The 22,012-nt window shown below is 34.2% G+C and overlaps 1 protein-coding gene across 1 annotated transcript in view; it reads left to right on the plus strand.

Annotated features, from left to right (window-relative positions):
* Dlgap5 (DLG associated protein 5) overlaps positions 1–21,770 on the plus strand; it is a 43,375-nt gene extending 21,605 nt beyond the window's left edge. Inside the window, exons 11-19 of the mRNA XM_046461923.2 lie at positions 2,032–2,117; positions 3,034–3,194; positions 8,866–8,958; positions 12,824–13,043; positions 16,044–16,230; positions 17,624–17,684; positions 17,873–18,032; positions 19,449–19,498; positions 21,333–21,770. Coding sequence (XP_046317879.1) covers positions 2,032–2,117; positions 3,034–3,194; positions 8,866–8,958; positions 12,824–13,043; positions 16,044–16,230; positions 17,624–17,684; positions 17,873–18,032; positions 19,449–19,498; positions 21,333–21,464 — 1,150 coding nt within the window. The 3' untranslated portion in view covers positions 21,465–21,770. The remainder of the gene's footprint in view (positions 1–2,031; positions 2,118–3,033; positions 3,195–8,865; positions 8,959–12,823; positions 13,044–16,043; positions 16,231–17,623; positions 17,685–17,872; positions 18,033–19,448; positions 19,499–21,332) is intronic.
* The last annotated feature ends 242 nt before the right edge of the window (positions 21,771–22,012 follow it).

Genomic DNA, 22,012 nt, shown 5'->3' on the forward strand with positions numbered 1-22,012 from the left:
ATTGAACTCAGGGACACTCGACCACTGAACCATATCCCCAGCCCTATTTTGTATTTTATTTAGAGACAGGGTCTCACAGAATGCTTAGTACCTTGTTGTTTATGAGGCTGGCTTTGAACTTTCAACCCTTTTGTCTCAGCCTCCTGAGCCTCTGGGATTATAGGCGTGCACCATTACACCTGGCTGGGTTTGTGTTGTAATGATTACATAGTATCTAATTGTGTGGATACACCACAAGTTATTTAATAGGACCCTGTTGTTAAGCATTAACATTGGGTTTTGTTTGTCATTATTATAGTCAGGGCTACAAAGAACAACCTATGTGCTTTTTTATTCACATATGCAAATAATGACCTCAATTTCTAGTCCCTTAAGTAAGATTAATTAGAATTCCTGTGGGTTTTTTTGTTGTTGTTTGTTTGTTTGTTTGTTTTTTTCCACTTTTTCCAATATCTAACTAGCATTTTTTTTAGTTTTGCCAATCATGTAGATGAGAAATTTTATCATTTTAATATTTATTTGTTTTATTATATTTTGTGTGTATTTGAGAGCCACTTCAATTATTTTTGAGAGCATAAATTTTAGAATTACAAGGGATTTTAGAAATTAGCTAGTGTATTGTTTGTGAGACTGAGTCATTGAAGTGTTAAGCAGTTCACCCAACTAGATAATATCAGAGCTGAACCAGGTCTCTTTGCTCATTAATTCTGTCAGTCTGTGTATTACCATTGAATGTGAGTTATTAAATTTTTCTTTCAGGAAACAAACTTGAACTTGGGATGTAGCTCAGTGGTAGAGCCCTTGCCTACCATGTGTAGGCCCTGGGTTTCATCCCTAGCACTTCTGAGAAAAAAAGAAAGAAAAAACTATCCTGTTTTTCTTGCTAGGATGCTTTGGGTTTTGTTGTTGTTTTGTTTAATCTCTTGAATTTGAGGAGATAATTTTCTCCATTTTTTATTGTGATAAAATATAGATAACTTGAAATTTGCTATCTTCATTTTGAGTATACAGTTCATTTCACTAGTATTAATAAGTACATTCATAATATTGCAGAGCCATAGCCACCATCCATCACCATAATGTCTTTCATCTTGTAAAACTGAAACTACACTCATTAAATAGCAAATTTCTATTTCTCCCTCCTCACAACCTTTGGCAAACTATTCTAGTTTCTATGATTTCAACTATGCTAAGTATGTCACATAAATACTTCTGGCTAGGGATACTATAAAACATCCTATGATGAACCAGGTGGACCCCCACAACAAGAACTATATAATCTAATATGTTAATTGCTAAGGTTGAGAAACGCAAGCCTGAGGAAAACTCAGTCTCTTTCTATATAAAAAGCATTCTAGCATGTTGAGAAACTGAAACTGTTTACTGTCAATGAGAACATAAAATGGTTCCTTGTACCTTGTGTGCTTTTCAGTTGTAGTTTGTGTACTTATTGTGGGGATTCCATTTAGTGTATTGTAGGATGTTTTGTAGTGTCCCTAACCAGTGGTGACAACTAAAAATATCTGCAAACATCACCAAATGTCCACTGGGGAGCAAAGTTAACAACCCTAGTTGAGAACCATTGCCCATAAATAAGCAAAGCCAAATAATTAAATTCTGTAAGGTCATATCACTTTAATCATAGATTTATTTACAGTTTTTAGCTTCAGTTTACTCTTGGCAGTTGGGTTAGCCTTAGTTCCATGGACAAGATCAGAGAATCTAATGAACATTGAGAAATATTAGATACTGAAAAATGAGAACAAGACAAACTAGAAATGTTAGCTTAAGAAGTGGGTTCTTGACCTCATCTAGCTATGATAGGTGTAGAAGGATGGACATAGTATTAATTTGCATTTTTGGATTTTAACATGTTAAAGTTCATAAGATAATTAGGTATCAACTCTGGGAAATTAATATTGTATGTATCTTATATACCTTCCTAATGTAATGTATCACAGTGTTGTGATGCTATTACTGATACCAATGGGGGAAACACTCATTAAACTGAAATCTATCTCACCATTTTAGAAATATCCTTCAGTCAGAAACTGACAAATTGACTTCACACTGTCTTGAGTGGGACAGGAAGCTTGAATTGGACATTCCAGATGATGGTGAGAAAACTTTTGTTTTTTGATGATCTTATCTTTGTTTCTTATAATATAATTACATCCATCCAAAACATAAAAATCTGATGTTGTACAACTTTATAGTTTCACTGTTATTCAAAATAGCAAGAATTTTTCATTTCTAAACCTATATTTCCCAGTATCTCTCTGCTAAAGTAGTATAAGACTTTTGTGTATTTTTTGAAATTTCTATATGATTTTATAGGTGATGTCAGTATCTGGTATTGTTAAATTATATAAAAATATTTTCAGAATAAAAGTTACCTAAATTAATATTGAAAGTTTTTTTCTGAAAAGTTTCTCATTTATTTGGTAAAGGTGTTTAAGAAAAAAAATATATGTAGGCTCTCAGTATGCAATCCTTCTTAGATACTTAGGTACAATGAGCTATTTGAGGTTGAAATATTATAAAATAAAAAGAAGTAGAATGTCTTTTATTATGTAGTAATATATGTATGATAGTGAACATTACCAGTTGTTAATAGAAATCAAAGGAAATAGTTAATGCTCAGTATTCGTATGGTGAAATTTGTGATAAAATTTTTTTTTTTTTTTGCTTTAAGAATTTTGGCCAGGTGTAGTGGTACACACCTGTAATCCCAGTGAAATAGGAGGCAAAGGCAAAAGGATTTCAAGTTGGAGGGTACCCTCAGCAATTTAGCAAGTCCCAAGCAACTTAGCCAAGGCCTTGTTTCAAAATAAAAAATAAAAAGATCTGAGGATGTAGTTCAATGATAAAGCACCACTGGGTTCAACCCACAGTACCACAATCTTTTTTTTTTTTTTTTTAAATTTTACTTTGCAAGCCCTAGAATATTTGGGGTGGAGTCTTATCAGTTGGTTGACTTGCTGTAAAAGTGCTATTTTGTGCTTTAACATTTAAAACACTTTTCTCTTTTAGCTAAAGATCTTATTCGCACAGCAGTTGGTCAAACAAGACTCCTTATTAAGGAAAGATTCAAACAATTTGAAGGACTGGTGAATGATTGTGAATATAAACGAGGTGAAATGGAAACTACCTGTGCAGATCTGGATGGATTTTGGGATATGGTTAGTTTTCAGGTATGTGGCCAAGTATTTTGAATATAGTAACTTATTTTTTTTTAATTGAGTAATAGTAGTAAAATGGAATAACAGTAGCTGCTTAAGTACCTATAATATTGAGATATTAGAAAACACCTCTATAAATGATAAAGTACTGTCTAAATTTTATGATTGATGTCCTTTTCTCCCCCAATGTTGTCAGGATAAATTCTGTGTAAATTGGAAATTGAGATTATATCCAACTCTTTAATACTGGGGTTTTACATGTGAGAAATAAGGCATTCTAGTCTTTAGTAGTTCAGTTCAACTAACAATTATTGAGTCCCTATTGTGTGCTAGGCTTTGTATTCGGAATGATAAAAAGTCCCATTCTCCATCCCAGATAAATTTTTAGTTTGATTAGCAATTTACACAGTACACATAATTCTAATGTAGAAATCTCTCCATGATGGAGGAAATCACTAGAAGGGTCAGTAAAAGGTAGGGGGTGGGTAATAATTTCTAGTTTGTTGAACTTATTTTAGAAATAAGCATATAAAAAATTTTAAGATTAATAACCAACAACAGACATTTTTAAAAAAATGTGTTTTAATTAGTTATATATGAAACAACAGACATTTGAAGAAGAAAGTTTTATTATTTTTTTGGTTGTACTGCAGATCAAACCCAGGGCTTTGTGCCTGCTCATAAGCATGAGCTCTACCACTGTGTGCTATAGCACCAACCTCAGAATAAAGCTTTAGACCTAAAAGAAAAAGACCAAAACCAACATTTAGGGAAAAAGCTATTTGGATAGAGTAAATGGGAGTAATATAAAGAGAAAAGAACATTTGAATGCAGGCATTAATATTTCAGAGAGATCAGACATTTCATCTATCAAATAAAAATACCTGTTTAAAAAAGAACATTCATAGAACCACAGAAATAGCCTTTTGAAGTTAAAAAATAAGAGCAGAAGTGTAATATGGAATAGAAAGAGTTTGAGTTCTGGAAATTTCTTGTTAAGTGGAGCAAAGAGATGTAAAATAGAAAAGAACACAAAAGAAAATTAAGTGGACCAGTCCAGGAAGCATAATATCCAAATAATTGGAATTTCAGAAAAAGAGAATAGAAAAATAATTGTGGAGAAAAAATAATCAGTGAAATAGTTTAAATTTTTTTTTTCTAGGACATGATTTCTAGGCTAAAGTAGTCCATTCAGTGCCTAACACTATAAATCAGACCAAACCCACATCTCTTCACATTATTAAATATATTTGTACAAGTCTTGGGATAAAAAAAGAAATCTAGAAGCTTTCAGAGAAAGAAAACAGACTTCATTCAAAGCCTCAAGAATCAGAATAGCCAGGGATTTTTCAGTAGCAATTTTGAAAGCCCGGAAAACAACACTCTGAAAAATCTAGGAAAAATAGCTTCCCACCTTAAATTTTGTACCCAATCAATTATGAGACTGGAAAGGCAAATATTTCAGACCATAGGTCTCAAATTTTATCTCCTCCCATGCTCCCTTTCTTGAGAAACTAACATTATGTACCTTACAGAAATGCGAGTAAGCTAAGAAAATGGGGAGGAGAGTGTGACCTATCCCCAGAGAAGTGCTGAAGAAAAGGAATTGTGGCTGATGGTGAATGAACAAGGATTCTAAAGCAACTTGGAGTGTGGAAAGTTTACAGAACAGTAGTTAAGATAGCAGGAGGCCCAGAATTCTGGGAATGAATAGAATACCTGATGTTTTTTTAATTGTAGTAATGTAATTTATACTTACTATGCAGAATTTGGAGATGAATCGATAAGTACATGAAAAATGAGCAAACAAAAAACAATGATTATTAAATCTGGAAAAGAGTTACGAGGAAAAGAACATAATTACAGTAATTCTGTGGCCCAGATGTCAATAATGTTTATGTGATCGTAATAATAGAAGGATTATTTTATGACCAGTTTTTTATACATTTACCAGTTTTCATAACAGTGAGTTGGTTCATTAGCATCCTTTAGTGTTGACCAATTAATTTTGCTTTTTAGTATTGATTTATGGATTTAAAGATATTTGATATGTTTACGTTATTTATAATTATTATTATCTTTATTCATGCTTATTTCTCAGCTTTCTATCTTGTTTTTGTTTTGGTACTGATGGCTAAACTCGGGTATTTTACTTTTTTTTTTTTTTTACTCTTTTTTTTTATTTGTTTCAATTAGTTACACATGACAGTATAATGATCTTGACATAGCATACATTTGAATCAGATGGGATATAATATCTCATTTTTCTGAGTGTACAGGTTGCAGAATTACATTGGTCATGCAGTCACGTATATACCCACAGCAATAATAATGTCTGTTTTATTCTGCTGTCCTTCCATTCCCCCCTTCCCCTCCCCAGGGGTATTTTACTTTGAGCTACTTTCAAAGCTTTTTTTATTTTGAGAAAGGGTATCTCCAAGTTGCTGAGCCTGAGCTTGACCTTATGATCCTTTTGTCTGAGCCTCCCAAATCTACTGCACCTGACTCATTGCTCAGCTTTGATTCGTGGGGACCACTTTAAGTTGAGGCCTTTTTTATGAGGTTTTGTTTTGTTTTTAACCAAGAAACCGTGTGGTATTATTTACATATCATAAAATTTGTCTATTTTAAGTATACAGTTGTTTTTAATAAATTTAGAATTATGCAACCATCACCACGATCCAAGTTTAGAATTTTCATCACTGCCAAAAGATCCTTCCTGACTACCATCAGTCTCCATTCTCACTCTCAGCCCTAGGGAATTACTAACAATAAAATATTTTTTTTTAAGTTGTGTCTGGCTTGGTCCAACAGAGTGCACTGTAATCCCAGTGATGAAGAGGCTAAGGCAGGAGGCTCCCAAATTTGAGGCTAGCCTCAGCAATTTTGTGAGACCTGTCTCAAAATTTAAACAAAGGACTGGGGATGTGACTCAGTGGTCAAGTGCCTCATAATGAAAAAAAAAAGAATTCTCTGTACGGAACATGTATAGACTTTGTTTCTTCTCATTTTTTTCTTAACAATACGGTGTAACAACTACTTTACATTGTATGTAGTATTATAAGTCATGTAAAGATAATTTAAAGTATATGGGGTATACATAAGTTATATGCAAATATTATACCATTTTATATAAGGGACTTTGCTGTCTGAGGATTTTTTTTTTTTTTTAAATGACCCTGGAGATGAACCACTAGTTCCTAGTCCTTTTTAAAAAATCTTATTTTGAAATGGAGTCTCACTAAGTTGCCCAAACCGGCCTTGAACTTGTGATTATTGTGCCTCAGCTCATGTATCTTCTTTAATGAAATGTCTGTTCAATCTTTTGCCCATTTTTAAATTGGGTTGTCTGTCTTTTTATTAGGGACTTTTTAGTGTTCTTTACATATCCTGGATATAATCAGAAATGATATTTGCAAATATTCCAAGTTTGTGGTTTGACTTTTAGTTTTTTTGTTTTGTTTTAATACATTTCAGGGATTGAATTCAGGGGCACTCGACCACTGAGCCACATCCCCAGCCTCATTTGTATTTTATTTAGAGACAGGGTCTCACTGAGTTGCTTAGTGGCTTGCTGATTTGCTAAGGTTGGCTTTGAACTTGTGATCCTCCTGCCTCAGACTCCCAAGCTGCTGGGAGGATGCATCACTGTGCTTGGCTGACTTTTAGTTGTCTTAATGATGTCTTTTGAAGTGCAAATGTTTTTAATTTGGGTGAAGTTCAAATTATCAATTTTTTTTCTTTTGTGACTTTGATAGTTTTTAAATATATATATATTTTTTAATTGTAGTTGGACACAATATCTTTAATTAATTTATTTATTTTTATATGGTGCTGAGGATTGAACCCAGGGCCTTGCCCATGCTAGGCGAGCACTCTATCGCTGAGCTACAACCCCAGCCCCTTGACATTATTTTTAAGAACTCTTAAGTCACAAGGGTTTTTGTTTGAACTAAAAGTGCTATAGTTTTCAGCACTTAGAGTTCAGTCAGTGATCTGTTTGATTAGTTTTGGTGTATGGTGTGAAGTCAGAGTCTAACTTCATCTTTTAGTTTTTTTTTTTTTAGTTGTCGATGGACACAATATCTTTATTTTTTTTATGTGGCGATGAGGCTTGAACCCACTGCCTCACGCATGCTAGGCAAGCGCTCAACCAACTGAGATACAATCCCAGCCCCTAACTTCATCTTTATGGTTATAGACATGCAATTTTTCCAGCATTGTTCATTGAAAACATCCTTTACCCACTGAGTTATATTGACACCTTTGTTGAAAATCAACTGATAATTGATTAAACCTGAGTTATTTTGATATTTACTGAGGTTGATATTTACTTTTTTAAGAATAGGAAGTTGAGAGGATATGTGTGTATAAATGCATAGTAGGGATACTCATTTTGACCCAAATGAGTTTAAAAAAATTATGTCCATATAAAAATCTGTATGCAAACATTTATGGCATGCATAGGAGAATAAATAAATAATAGTTACTTTTGTTTTGTACCTGGGATTGAACCCAGGAACACTTTACCCCTGAGCCACATCACCAGCCCTTTTTTAAAACTTTTTTTTGAGTCAGGGCCACACTAAATTGCTGAGGCTGACTTTGAACTTTTATCCTCCCACGTCAGCCTCCCAAGCTGCTGGGATTACAGGCATGTGCCACCATGCCCAGCAATAGTAGTAGTTTTTTTTTTAAAAAAAGAAAGATTGTGATCATTTGTTTGATTTGAGAGACAAAAACACTTAGGATATATTTCCTATCATTTTAGTTATCAAAAATAACTAGGGGAGTTATTCATATATGGCAACCTTTATTTAGATTTTTTTGAGGTTTGTAAGACCAAAAATAACAATGAACAACTTTATCATAAATATTCTTGATGTAAACACTGAATTAAGAATGGCTTAGCTGCTGGGTATGGTAATTAATTACTGCCTGTAATCCCAGTGGCTTAGGAGGCTGAGGTAGGAGAATCAGAAGTTCAAAGCCAGCCTCAGCAAAAGCAAAGCCCTAAGTAACTCAGTGAGACCCTGTCTCTAAATAAAATACAAAATGAGGCTAGGATATGGTTGAGTGCCCCTGAGTTCAATCCCCGGTACCACAGAAACACACACCCCACAACAAAACAAAAAGAAAGAATGACTCAGCTGAGCACAGTGTGCACATCTGTAATCCCAGCAACTTTGAAGGTTGAGTTAAGAGGATCATAAGTTAGAAGACAGCCTGGGCAAATTAGCAAGATCCTGTCTCAAAATAATAAAAAGGGCTGGGAATGTAGTTCAGTAGCAGTGACAGAGCATCCCTGGATTCAGTCTCTGTTACTGTCAAAAAATAAAAAATGACTCAGTCTAATTTTAATAACTCAGCTTTTTATTATTTTTATAGTACTGTGGTTAAAACCAGGGACACTCTATTACTAGGTGTATCTCCAGCCTTTTCATCTTATATTTTGAGACAGGGTCTTAACCAAGTTGCTGAGGTTGGCCTTATACTTGAGGTCCTCTTGCCTCAACCTCTGGAGTAACTGGAATTATAGTCTTTTGTCACCCTTCCTAGCTGAGTCGCCAGTTCTGAGTCACTGTTCTCAATTTTTTTGAAGATTAAGTTCATTAGTTTGTAATTTATTAGTTTGTATTTGATTAGCATTAATCTGATAAACTTAGGCATTATTTATTAACAGATAGAAGATGTAAACCAAAAATTCAACAATCTGACCAAACTCGAGGAGTCTGGATGGCAAAACAATAACAATACAAATAAAAAAGTCTTTAGGGTAAGTTTGTGGGGTTTATATTTCATATTTCTAATATTTCTTCCACTTGATTTTTAGAAACATTTAACTTCAGTTTTCCCATTTTATAAAGTTTCATGTGTTACTTACAAAGTTTTTAAGTAAAGAACAAGGAAATGATCACAAAATTTAAAGTGTTTATTTCTGGAGAGAAGAAAGAAAGAGCTATGATTGAATGGAGGCACCCAGATGGTTTGAAGTTAGCAGATAGTGGGTACATGACTGTTGGTTTTATTCTTTAAACTGTACTGATGTATTTGGTTGTAATGATATTATTAATAAGTGATTGATGTAATGTTTTGTATGGGCCAAATATTATTCCAAGTATAACTTACGTAATCGTTATAGCAATCTGGTGGGCTGGGTTCTATTGGCCCCATTTTATGGTTAAGGAATCTGAAGCCCCCCAAAATTAAATCATTTGCTCAAAGTGGAGCTGGGTTTTAGGCCAGACTTTTTCATTCCAGAATCCATGTACTTAACCAGTTGACTCTGTTCCCTTGCTGGTTTGTATGCTTTTTTGTATAGTAGATTTTAGAATGAAAGGCATTTTTTAAAAGAAAAGAGGAACAGTGGCTCTTTAGAACTTATGTCTTATTCCCTTTACCATTACCTGGTGAAATTTATACCATTTTTATCTATCTCTAGTCATTTTTTAAAAATACATCATTTTAATGTTTACCTTCTCCAAGGGATACCAGTAGCATTACTGTGATAGTATTAAGGTGTTTGATTTTTTTTTTTAAGTTGTAGATGGACACGATACCTTTTATTTATTTATTATTTTTTTGTAGTTGTAAACTAACAGAATACCTTTATTTGTTTGTTTTTATGTGAGGACTGAACTCAGTGCCTCACAAGTGCTAAGGAAGCGCTGTACCACTGAGCTACATCCCCACCCCACGTTTTCTTTTTATTCACATTAGTACGTTTTAAGATTAATACAAGGAACATCCCAGTTTTTAGTGTAGGTTAAATATTCCTTATCAAAAGTGCTTGAGGGGCTGGAGATGTGGCTCAACGGTAACGTGCTCGCCTGGCATGCGCGGGGTGCTGGGTTCGATCCTCAGCACCACATAAAAATAAAGATGTTGTGTCCACCGAAAACTGAAAAATAAATACTAAAACAATTCCCTCTCTCCCTCCCTCCCTCCCTCCCTCCCTCCCTCCCTCCCCCCTTAAAAAAAAAAAGTGCTTGGGAACAGAGATATTTCAGGTTTTGGGATATTTGCACATATATAAAGAGATATTTTGGTGGAGGGACCTAAGATTAAACAAGAAATTATCTCTGTTTCATATAAAGCTTATTTTATATATATATAACCTGAAGGTAATTTTATCCTGGCAGGAGTCAAGCACAAAGATCAGGTGGTAGTCTCTAGTCGTTTTTAATAGAGTGATATTTTGAGCTCAATGGTTTTGGTTCAGGTAGACACTTGTCAAGTTGAGCATTACTAGTTTAAAACCATGCCAGGTTGTCTAGTATTTTTTTTATGTTTTGTTATCCAAATTAAGACTGTTCTGAATCCTATCTTTGAAGTTTAAGGTGATTGAGCATTAAAAGAACCTTTATTATAAAATTATTTGACTAATAAAGCCTCATGACAAGAAAGACCCTGAGGGCAGCAACTAAGTGATTGAATCAATTTCAAATTTTCTAAATAGTGAAGGATATTACTTATTAAAGCTACTGGGGGTGGGGGGTATTTCTTATTTAGTCCTAGAAATATTAATATCAATGATAATGGCTATATCATATCAGAGTCTTGTAATTCTACTTGTTATCACCAGATGTCTCTCTCCTTCTACTTTATTTCATAGGATACAGTTTATTTTTCTTTTTTAAGGCCTTTTTACTACCACCACACCCACAATGTTGGCAAGTGAACCCAGGGGATTCATGTGCTATGCAAGAGCTCTACCATGAGAACTACCCCTAGTTCTTACAAGTTAATGTTCAGATTATGATACTGCTTCCTTCTGTCTCTTGTTCATCATCCTTTTATTCCATCAGTTAACCTGTTTTCCTCTTTTCTTCAGCTTTTTGAAGTGTCTGTCTTAACTTTGTTTACATTAAAACAAATAAACCAATTTGTAGTGTTCACCTTTCCCTCTGATTATTTGTACTTGCCCCTCTGTTCCCAATCTTTTCCTTCCAAATCATAGACAAGCTTCCTGAAAAGGTCGTAGATATCTTAAGTGATTTGGCTTCCATTTCTCTCTGCAATTCGGTTTTACTTCTCCCTGTCCCTCAAGAGCAGTTATCAAGGTTATTAATCAACTCATTACTGAAGTTATTAGATACTTAATTTATAAAGTCTAACTCTTCCTTAGTTTTAAATATGTTCTACTCTCTTTTTCTTAAAATTATATTCTGATTTTCCTCCTACCTCTCTGCCCAATCTTTAGTCATGTTTGCAAGTTTGCTTTTTCATTATCTCTTAAATGTTTTTATATTCAGAGTTTCTACCTCAACTTTCTTCTTGCCTTTCACATTCCTGTATGATTTTTTTCTCCCAGTGCTGGGAATTGAACCCTGGGCTTCATGCATACCATGCAAATCCTCTACCACTAAACTACATCCCGGCCCTTCCTGTACAATCTTAAACTGCTGTTCAGTGATTCCTAAGTCTGTATTTCAAACCATACCTACTGCCCAACTCTAATTCTATATATTATGACTCATTAGACCTTAAAAATCAGTATATCCCACACTGAAATGATTTTCACACATTCCCTGTGACCATCCTGTCAGATTTGTGAGAAACTTGAGTATCTCCTGTGATCCTTTCCTTTTTTCATTTCACTATCTCCATCCAACCACATCCAGTAGATAAGCAAGTCATCTTATTTCTGCCTCTTAAGTATCTCTTGAATCCAATCACTTTTTTCCACATCCTTTTCCTTAGTCTGATTACTATCATATTTTCCCAATGTCATTGCAGTAATCTCCTTCCCAGTTTCATTCTCCTGGCAGTAACCAGAGCGGTCTTCCTAAAACACAAAATTTTATACTGTAACCTGTTGCTTAAAAACCACTCCTTTTTATTCCTCTGTCATGTGTAGATGTACCCTCAAAATGATTACAAGAGATTTTATAATCCCACTGTTGCTTATATCCTGCCATCTTATCTTTGTTTTCTTTCCCTTCTGGCTTTGCAAACATGCTATTCATCTAGCCTTTCTTCACCCCATCTTTTACCTGGCTAATTGATTTCAGCTTAGGTGCTACATTCTTGTAAGCTTTTCTTGACCTCTGAAGATTGGTTTAAGTGTCATTCTCATAATCTACTATAGCTGTTTGAGTTTACCTCTAACATGATACTTATCCTTCTTGCAATCCTAGCTATTTTACCAAGCTGTAAACTTTGTCTTTTACCTTTTTTCCCCTCCTCTACTTTTTTGCAGTACTAAGGTTTGAACCCAGGGGCATTCTACTACTGAGTTATATTTCCAGTCCTTATTTTTTTTTTAAGTTAGTTAATGATGCTGGGAATTGAACCTAGGACGTGTGCATGGGAGGCAAGCACTCTACCAACTGAGCTATAGCCCCAGCCCTATTTTGTTTTATTTTGAGATAGGGTCTCACTAAGTTGTCAAAGCTCTCCTTGAACTTGTGTTCCTCCTGCCCTCTTGGCCTTCTGAGTAGCTGGGATTTCAGCCTTGTGCCACCAGCCTGGATATCCCCTACCATTCTGCCTCCAGAATTCTTAGCACATACTAGGAACTTGATAAGTATGTGGTGAATGTGTGATATATTTAATGTACACTTTTTTTAAGTTAGACTTTTTAAGTGACAAAATTCTTTTTTTAATAGTAACAGCTTTAACATTGTTTCTTTTTGCAGAAAAAAATTGTCTCAAGCATGGCAAGTAAACCAAAACAGGATGATGATGGAAGGATTGCAGCTAGAAATCGCCTAGCTGCCATAAAAAATGCAATGAGAGCGAAAATTAAACAGAAAGAACACTCGGAGGCAACCGCCCCTGTAATATCAAAAGAAGTTGACAAAATAGTATTTGATGCTGGGTTTTTCAGAATTGAGAGTCCCGTGAAATCATTCTCAGGTTAGTTTTGTTTTTGCTGAGACTTAAGAGAAATATTTGAGGCAAATTTATATAAAACACAAAAAAGTTTTTGATATGAAGAGTTGTAAACGCTATGACTTCTCAAACAGAATAGACTATGTGCTAATTCACACATGCATGCAAATTTTATTTTGATGAGTATGACCAGATTGGTTTAAGGGGGGTTTACTTCATAAGATTGAGTTTATATTTTGTAAGTGATTTCACAGCTATTGTTACCATATAACCCCACAATCTAGAAGCTTAGGTCACAAGATCCTAAGAGGTAAGGATAATGATGGAATAAAGAGAAGTTGTTTTCTTCAAGCAAGAAGTTGGATTAGAATTAAGATGAAAAGGTGAGCATGGTGGTGCATGCCTGTAATCCCAGCAGCTTAGGAGGCTGAGGCAGGAGGATCATCAGCAATTTAACGAGGCCCTAAGTAACTCAGTGAGACCCTGTCTTTAAATAAAATACAAAAAAGGGCTGGGGTTGTGGCTCAGTGGTTATGCACCCCTGAATTCACTCTCTAGAACCCCTCCCCCCCAAAAAAAAGATGAAAAGTAGTTTGGACATTAAACCCTTACACTTCTATTGTGTTTTAAAACAAAGCTTATGAAAGGTAGAATTGGTATTTTCACTTGAGTTAAAACTCAAATATTTTGACAGAGAGTAAAAGTACTAATTTCCCAATTTTAAAGGATTCTAGTGAGGTTTAAGGGTGTAGCTCAGTGGTAGACCTCTGCCTATCATGCAAGAGAACCTGAGTTCAATCCCTAGCACTTCAAAAACAAAATAAGTAAAATATTCTAGTATAACCATCATTTAATACTTTAGGAAACTAATTTTCTAACTTTTTGAATAGCTGTTATTTCACAGATCATTTTTATTAAACATGTATCTCAATTAAAATTATTTATAAGCCACATATGTCCACTAAGAAGTCTGTGTTCACTAATTTTCTAAAAGTAACCCTAAGCTTCTAATACTTGCTATCTGATACTTTCATTAAGATGTAAATATATCACCTTGTTGGACACCGTGGCTCATGCCTGTAATCCCAGCAACTCAAAAGGGTGATGTAGGAGGATAATGTGTTCAAGGCCAGCCTCAGCATCTTAAAAAATAAACAGGGGTGGGGATGTAGCTCAGTGGTCGAGGCTCCTGGGTTCAGTCCCCAGTACTGTTATTTAAAAGAGGTATAAATATATCACCTCAAGTATGTTACAACCTTCTTGTTGGTTTTGATATCATAGCTGGAGTGGCTTTGATTTGTTTTCTCCCTTTAAGCAGCTGAGCTCTCCATATGATGAGAGTCTCCCACCACTACTAATAGCATGGCCCCATACTTTTTAAGGATCCTAGTGGTTTCTGCAGCTAGGAACTCATCCCTCTCTGTTCTTTCAGGTACACAACTATACTCAACTCCATCCTTATGAATAGGGAAGGTTTGTGAGAAAAACTGATCTTTTAAAATTGAAGTATAATGCTTAGTTTCTATGAGGCTTATTAGAAAACAATAGTCCTTGAAGGGGCCCTTTCATCCCATTTGCCAGTCCCTAAAGGCCGTCACTTCAATTCTTATGGTAGTCTTTTTTTTTTTAAGATATTGATGAAACTTTATTTAATTAATTTATTTATTTATATGTGGTGCTGAGAATTGAACCCAGTGCCTCGTACATGCTAGGCAAGCACTCCACCATGGAGTTACAACCCCAGCCTCTTATTGTAGTCTTTTGGTATTATTTAACACTATGTTTCTAAACAAGGTTTGATTGTTTTTCAGAAACATAATTTTCTTTTGGTAAACTTTCTTTCCTGTACTTCCTCAACTTTTCTCAACATGATTTCCTCAACTTTCCTGCTGGCTATAATGTTTTTAATTTCAAAGAGCTCATTCTCATTCCCCAATTGTTCCGTTTTATTATTCTGCACGTGTTTCATGAGAACACTATGGATATTAATAACACTTTTATGTTTTTTCCCCTAATTTAGTCAGTATTTGTTTCAAGATACTTTCATGTGTTTTTCTCAGAAGTCTAATCCTTTACTACTTGGTTATGGTTAAGAATGGGTAGTAAGTAACTGGCTGGAATCTGTGTACAAGGGTTATGCCTTTACTGTGGGGGCAGGTAGCTGGGCCATTGTCCTGGGAACCTATACTTTGCTGCATTTAAATCTTTTCTCATAGGCTACTTAGATTCCCCATAGAAGATTTTTCTCATCTGCTGTCTGGATGCTATAATTTTGGCTGCCATCCATTCAGGAAACATGTAGAGGGGAAAAATTTCAACAGATTATTTGTAAATAATCACTTACTGTCCTTATTTTCAATATAGTGACCCATCTCACTATATTGAAAATAAGTGATACTGATCAATATAGTGATACTGTATCTAGTATCCCCCTAAGCCAGAGACCTTCTGTTTCAGATATTTCAGGACCCCTCTAGTTTGTGTGTGGGGAAGGGGTTATTGGCTCTACTTTGCAGAATGATCAAAGAAATATAAGCTCTAATAATCCTTTAAACTAACTTTAAACTCCTCTTCTGTTTTTAGCTCCATTTTTATCTCCACTTTCAGAAATACTTTGGGCCATTGATTCTTTTGAAGTGTTCTATGGTAGAAATTGAGTGGACTCTTCTTTCCTGATTGGTGGCTTAGTATAGTATTCATTTGCTGGGTTCTAAGCAATATCCCACTTGGCCATAATACATAACAGCTTCCAAATTATTTTTGTTATTGTTCTTTTATTTCCTTTATCCTTGTAGACTTCTGCCTTTTAAGATTACTTCTGTTAATGTTATAGTAATGAAATGTTAAATGGAAGCATAATCTAATTTGAGGGTTTAGCACTGTCTTTAATAGAAAATTCCAAGCATTGACTTTAACAAATATTATTTGACAGAAAAAAAGTAGGATTTGCATTGTCTTATGGGTTTTAAAGAAAAGTGAATGAAAGAAATTTTTGATTTTGAGGTGATTTCACTCGTCTTCTAGTACTTTCCTCTGAACATCTTTCTCAAAGACATGGAACACCTAAGTCCATCAGCAAAGCCGTACCTGAGGGCAAAGCCAGTGAGGACCTTCCAAGAAAGATGATATCACCGGAGAATCCTCATCCTCAGAACACCAAAAGTGAATGTGTTGATAAGAAAATTTTGTTTTCAAATATTTCTGAAAGCAGGTATTTCTTTAACGTGTTATTAAGAATTTAACAAATGCTAATCATATTATATCATTTCAGACTATTAAACTAGTAAAATATGCCTGGAATATATTGTTAATTAGATTTCACAATGATCTATAACAGAGGCAAGTCATGCTTTCTATGAATGAGGGGATTGAGATTTAAGATTTCAGATTGGAGCTGGGCATGGTAGTACATGTCTGTAATTCCAGATACTCAGGAGACTGAAGAGGGGAGGATCACATAGTGAGATCCTTTCTCAAATAATAAATGAATGACTAGGAATGTGGCTCCGTGGTTAAGCACTCCTGGGTTTAATCCCCAGTACTAAATAAAATAACAATTATCATCATTCTCCCCTTTCCTGTCCCCCAACTAAATTGCAAAGGCTGGTCTTGAAATTTTTGATCCTCCTGCCTCAGCCTCCCTAGTTGCTGGGATTAAGGGTGTGTACCACCACACCCAGTCCAATTTATTATTGTTTCTCAAAAGCCAATAAGTTCCCATAGTATGTACTGTAGATTTTTGTCTTATACTGGGAAGATCAATAATTGCATTTGAGTTATATTACAAATGTTTTTTTAAAAAACGTTTGATTGCTGGGCTGGGGTTATGGCTCAGTGGTACAGTGCTTGCCTAGCATGTGTGAGGCACTGGGTTTGATTCTCAGCACCACATATAAATAAATAAAATAAAGGTCCAACAACAACTAAAATATATATATATATATGTGTGTGTGTGTATATGTTTGATTGCCAAAAATATTCAGCAAGAGCATCTTAGTAATAAGCAACTTTGTACAGTAAAGACAAAATGAAGTTAAAAAGTAGAAAAAGAGAATGAATTTAAAAAACTTCAAAAACATTGAGACACATATTTCTAATAAAATACAATGTAAGATTTTAGATTGTATTGTAACTAGAAAAGGTGAATTAAAAAAAAACTTCAAAGACATTGAGATACATATTTCTAATAAATTACAATGTAAGATTTTAGATTGTATTGTATTATAACTAATAAGACAATGTAGCCAACTCTAACTACACAATAATTGGATTGTTCAACTTACAGAAGTCAATTTCATCTTGACCTGTCCCTTGTGTATGGCTCTAGAATTGGCTAAGAAAGTCTTGCCAGTGCAGCTACATTAACCTGGCTGACAAGACTGATGACCAGCTCAGGAGTTTCTGGGGAAAAATACCTTGTTTAAGGCCATGCTTTAGTCACTATAGTCCATTATATCTCTGTCAGGCTGGATCTTGGACCAGGCGCTATCTTTGACCACTTTCCTAAACTAACTCTCTCCATAAAGGATACATTTAAAAGGCAAGTCAAAAGAACAATATGCTTAATTAGTGGAGTATAATGCATTTTTTCTTTTCTTTTTTAGGAATAGCATAGTAGAAGATGTTCAGTGTCCTGGAGTACAAGGTTTAATTGAAATAAATCATGTAAGTCCTATTGTAGTAGATAGTCCAGTATATCATCTATTTATATCATTCTGTGTAGCAATTCCATAAGCAACACCTAGATTTTCCATTAGAAATTATATTAGTCCTACAGAATGATAATTCTTATTTCAGTGACCTTTGGCTTATTTGAAAACCTGGAGCTTTTTGTATTTTTCATCTCATATCAGGATGAATATGGAACTAACAAAAAGGAAGAAATTTCAGATATTGAGGAAAGAATGGAACTAAATTCTTCAGTTACTTCACAAGATGTTTTGATGACTAGCCCTGAAAAAAATATACCATCACAAAATAACATCTCACAAGAAGTTAATCCTTCTCAATTGGGTAAGATTGTCTAAAATACAAAGAGGCTTTGTTGAAAAATGAATTTGGATTAAGGTATAGATTATAAAAAATCTGAGTACCATTTTCTAAAGATAAAGGTTGTGAAATTGAACTTTCACAATAAATATCTGAAATTAGTTTATCAGGTGGGCATAGTGGTACACATCTGTAATCCCAGTAATTCAGGAGGATGAGGTAGGAGGATCTCAAGTTCGTGGTCAGCCCTGTCAACTTAGTGAGATGCTGTCTCAAAATGAAAAGTGACTGGGGTGGGGCTGGGGTTGTGGCTCAGAGCAGGATCATTTGCCTAGCATTCATGAGGCCCTGGATTTGATCCTCAGCACCACATAAACATAAAATAAAGGTATTATGTCCACCTACAACTGAAAAAAAAAATTGTTTTAAAAAAGGGAGGAGGGCTAGGGATGTAACTCAATGGAAAAACACCCCTGGGTTCAATCCCTAGTATCCCCCCACCGCAAAAACAAACAAACAAAAAAAACACTGGTTTATGTTATTGTATTCTACTCTTAACCCCAAACCTTGAGAGAGACCTAAAAAAAAAAAAAAAAAAAAAAAAAGTATACTAATCCACATTGGAGAGAGGAACATTTTATATAATACCTACTTTGGAATCCTTCATTTAACAGCATTTTCTGAAGTCTCAGAAAAACTCCAAGTTTCTTAGTTTTTATCTTTAATACATATCTCCAAACCTGTCTTCAAAATATCCTCTATTTTTTCCTCCCTAATGCCTACTGTTTTTTGTTTGTTTTTTTTGTACTAGAGATTGAACTGAGGGGCACTTAATTACTGAGACACACCCCCATATACTTTTTAACATTTTATTTAGAGAAAGGGTCTTGCTGAGTTGCTTAAGGACTCACTAATTTGCTGAGGCTGGCTTTAAACTTGCAATTCTAGTGCCTCAGCCTCCCAAGCCACTGGGATTAGAGGTGTGTACCACTGTGCTCAGCTTATACCTACTTTTGTTGTGATTGCTCTACAAGAGAAAAAGGGTCTTATGCTTTTGTTACATTATAATGTGTGCTAGTTTCATCAGTTATTTTCATCTGCTACTATGGTTGTGGTCTAGCTGGGACCTAAGATAAAATAAAATGGTTTAACTATGTCCAGGCATTTAATGTTCTCTACCTGATCTTTGTCAGCATCTTTTAGGTATCCTTAATATTATAAGCATGAGACTGATCAAAGAAGACACTTTTTATGCTGAAATTAAGGATAAGAATATTACTAAGAAATTACTTTAAAAATATAGCATAAAATGATCTATGTTTTTGTCTTAGCATGTGATATACAGACCTTTTCATAGCTTTCAAGTTATTACCCATTTCTAACATCCTTGACTGCAAAAATATTATTTAAAGTTAAAAATTATTTTTTCTTGTTTCTCAGTACTACTTGATAATAAAAGTGTCTTTACTGAATGCCACCTTCTTGATTCGGTAAGTTTTCGAACTTAATTTGACAATTCCTTCTATTCTAGATTTGTTTTATAAAATGAGTATTTTCACTTTGTGTGCAAGGCTTAAAATTTGTCTTACTGTTTTTGCTTACTCTGAAATCCATTCATTATTCATTTTCTAAAAATGGAGAAAAAATGTTCTGTGTTTATGTACTCTAAAATATAGTATGTTTTAGTATTTAAAGCCTGAGCATTTATTTTCCTTTATGATTTATATATCAAATTTGATATGAAAAAATTAGTTGAATACTTGAATGTCTAATAGTGGCTTGGATTATGCTAGGTATTTCTAAATCATGCAAGGAAAATACAAGGTTAACTTCTGCTTATCCAAAACACACAGTGTGGGCAGGGGTATTATCCTGTCTTCAATCATCCTTGGTTATTTGCATCCAATTCTTTTAGATAACTATGTTTATGTCCTTGGTCTTAAAATATGAGAAGTTCATTAAATTGAGTGCCTCCTTTGTGGTCAGATTTGGGCTGCCTTGTGTCTCAGGAGAAGTTGAGTCAGAAGTTGAGCCACAGCATATACTTGTAATCCTAGCAACTTAGGAAACTAAGCCTGGAGGATTGCAAGTTCTAAGTCAGTCTCAGTAACTGGTGAGGCCTTGTCTCAAATTAAAACATAAAAAGGGCTAGGGATATGGCTCGGTTGGTAAGCATCCCTGAGTTCAATACTGGTACCAAGAAAAAGGATTTTCTTCTTGGTCTTTGCTTTCCTTAATCACAAACTGAAACCTAGAGGATTGGGGAATTCAGCATAAGCCAGTTTGTATAAACCTGATTTAATCCTGTTTCCATATCTGAACTCTGGATTATTGGTTCTGATAATATATAAGTAAGTCTAGGAGTTAATAAGTCAAAATATTCAATTTTTTATATTAATATGAATAAAGGTACCTAATGATAAATTGATAAATCTTTGTTTTCCTGTGATTTGTTTTCTCATTTCATAAATGTTAGATATGTAAGTCCACCTGTCTAGTTAGGCCCAAATTATTGCTTGCCCAGTAGTACTATTTAAAACCGAAGTAGAGTTTGAAGGGAAGGAATAAAGGATCCCAGCAGGATCACACTCTAGTAAAGGGCTTATTAAATATTGTTATATGGTTTAGAATTTGTGGAATCTGCATGAGTGGCCTAAGATATGGTCATAATTTTATTCATCTTGTGTATACTGCCCAATTTATATATATATATGTATATATATAATTTTATATATATATGTAAATATTTTTATATATATCTATATGTAGATATAGTTATATGTGTATGTGTGTATAACTTTAGGAACAAATTCCCAGTTTTGTTTCAATTAAAAAATTATTTGAAGTTAAGTTTACTAGAAAGTAGCAAAGTCATGTTACTAGTAATGTAGTATTGTTGCACAGGGAAATGTATTTGTTATTAATTGATCTATTAACTAGCCATCTTGAAGATTTACTTGGTAAAACTTTTTTTTTTAATATGAAATTTTCCATTTTTTTAATAATATATTTTTTTAGTTGTTGATGGTCGTTTATTTTTATTTATCTTTTTAGTTGTAGATGGACATAATAGCTTTATTGTATTTATTTTTACGTGGTGCTGAGGATGGAACCCAGTACTTCACAAATGCTGGGCAAGCCCTCTACCACTGAGGCATAACCCCAGCCCTGAACCTTTATTTCATTCATTTATTTATATGCAGTGCTGAAAATCGAGCCCAGTGCCTCATACATTGAGGCAAGTACTCTACCACTAAGCCACAATCCCAGTCCTTGCTAACTCTTGATGGTTACTTTAGTGATTTCTCTAAATTTGTTCTTTAGCCAGGCCTAAACTTCAGTAATCAGGTGGAGAGGCGACATCAAGAACATGCCAGACACATCTCCTTTGGTGGTAATCTCATTACCTTTTCACCTCTAAGGCCCCTCAGTGGAGAAAAACCAGAAGAATTTTGAATTTAAAAATAAATCCAATGCTGTGAAATATTTGGAGACAATTAGAAGTTTGATGAAGATGTATTTGTGTTCACTTGTATTCAATCCATTTATATATTGTCATATAATGCTTTAGTATGTGTTAATCTAAGTGTATTTTAGATATACTATTTCTCAGGGGAAGTGGGAATATTTTGTATATTAACCACATAGAATAAAAGGTATGTTTCACCTTGTGTCTTTTGTCTAAAATGTATAGGTTTAAAGCTAATTATACTTACTTAGAGCTTATAAAATTTTAGTTAAAATATTAAATTTTAACCAACATATTTGCATCCTTTTATACTTTCTTCTTAATTTGAACTCTTAAATTTGTTGATATTAAATAGCTTGGAGTGCTACAGTTTCAAATGGTTAAATTATTAGAGATGCCCATTAAATCCTTGCTTTTTTCTTTTCACTTTCTGCTTGATGAGACAACAGCCATTGCCTTTTTCTCTTGAAGAGAGACTCATATTAATCACAAAATGTGTTTGAAGTATATTCTCTTTTATACACTCTCTTTAACT

The sequence above is a fragment of the Marmota monax genome, unplaced genomic scaffold, assembly GCF_021218885.2.
Source record: "Marmota monax isolate L192 unplaced genomic scaffold, Marmota_monax_Labrador192_F-V1.1 WCK01_AAM20220418_F8-fsc00001, whole genome shotgun sequence".
Classification (NCBI taxonomy): Eukaryota; Metazoa; Chordata; class Mammalia; order Rodentia; family Sciuridae; genus Marmota; species Marmota monax.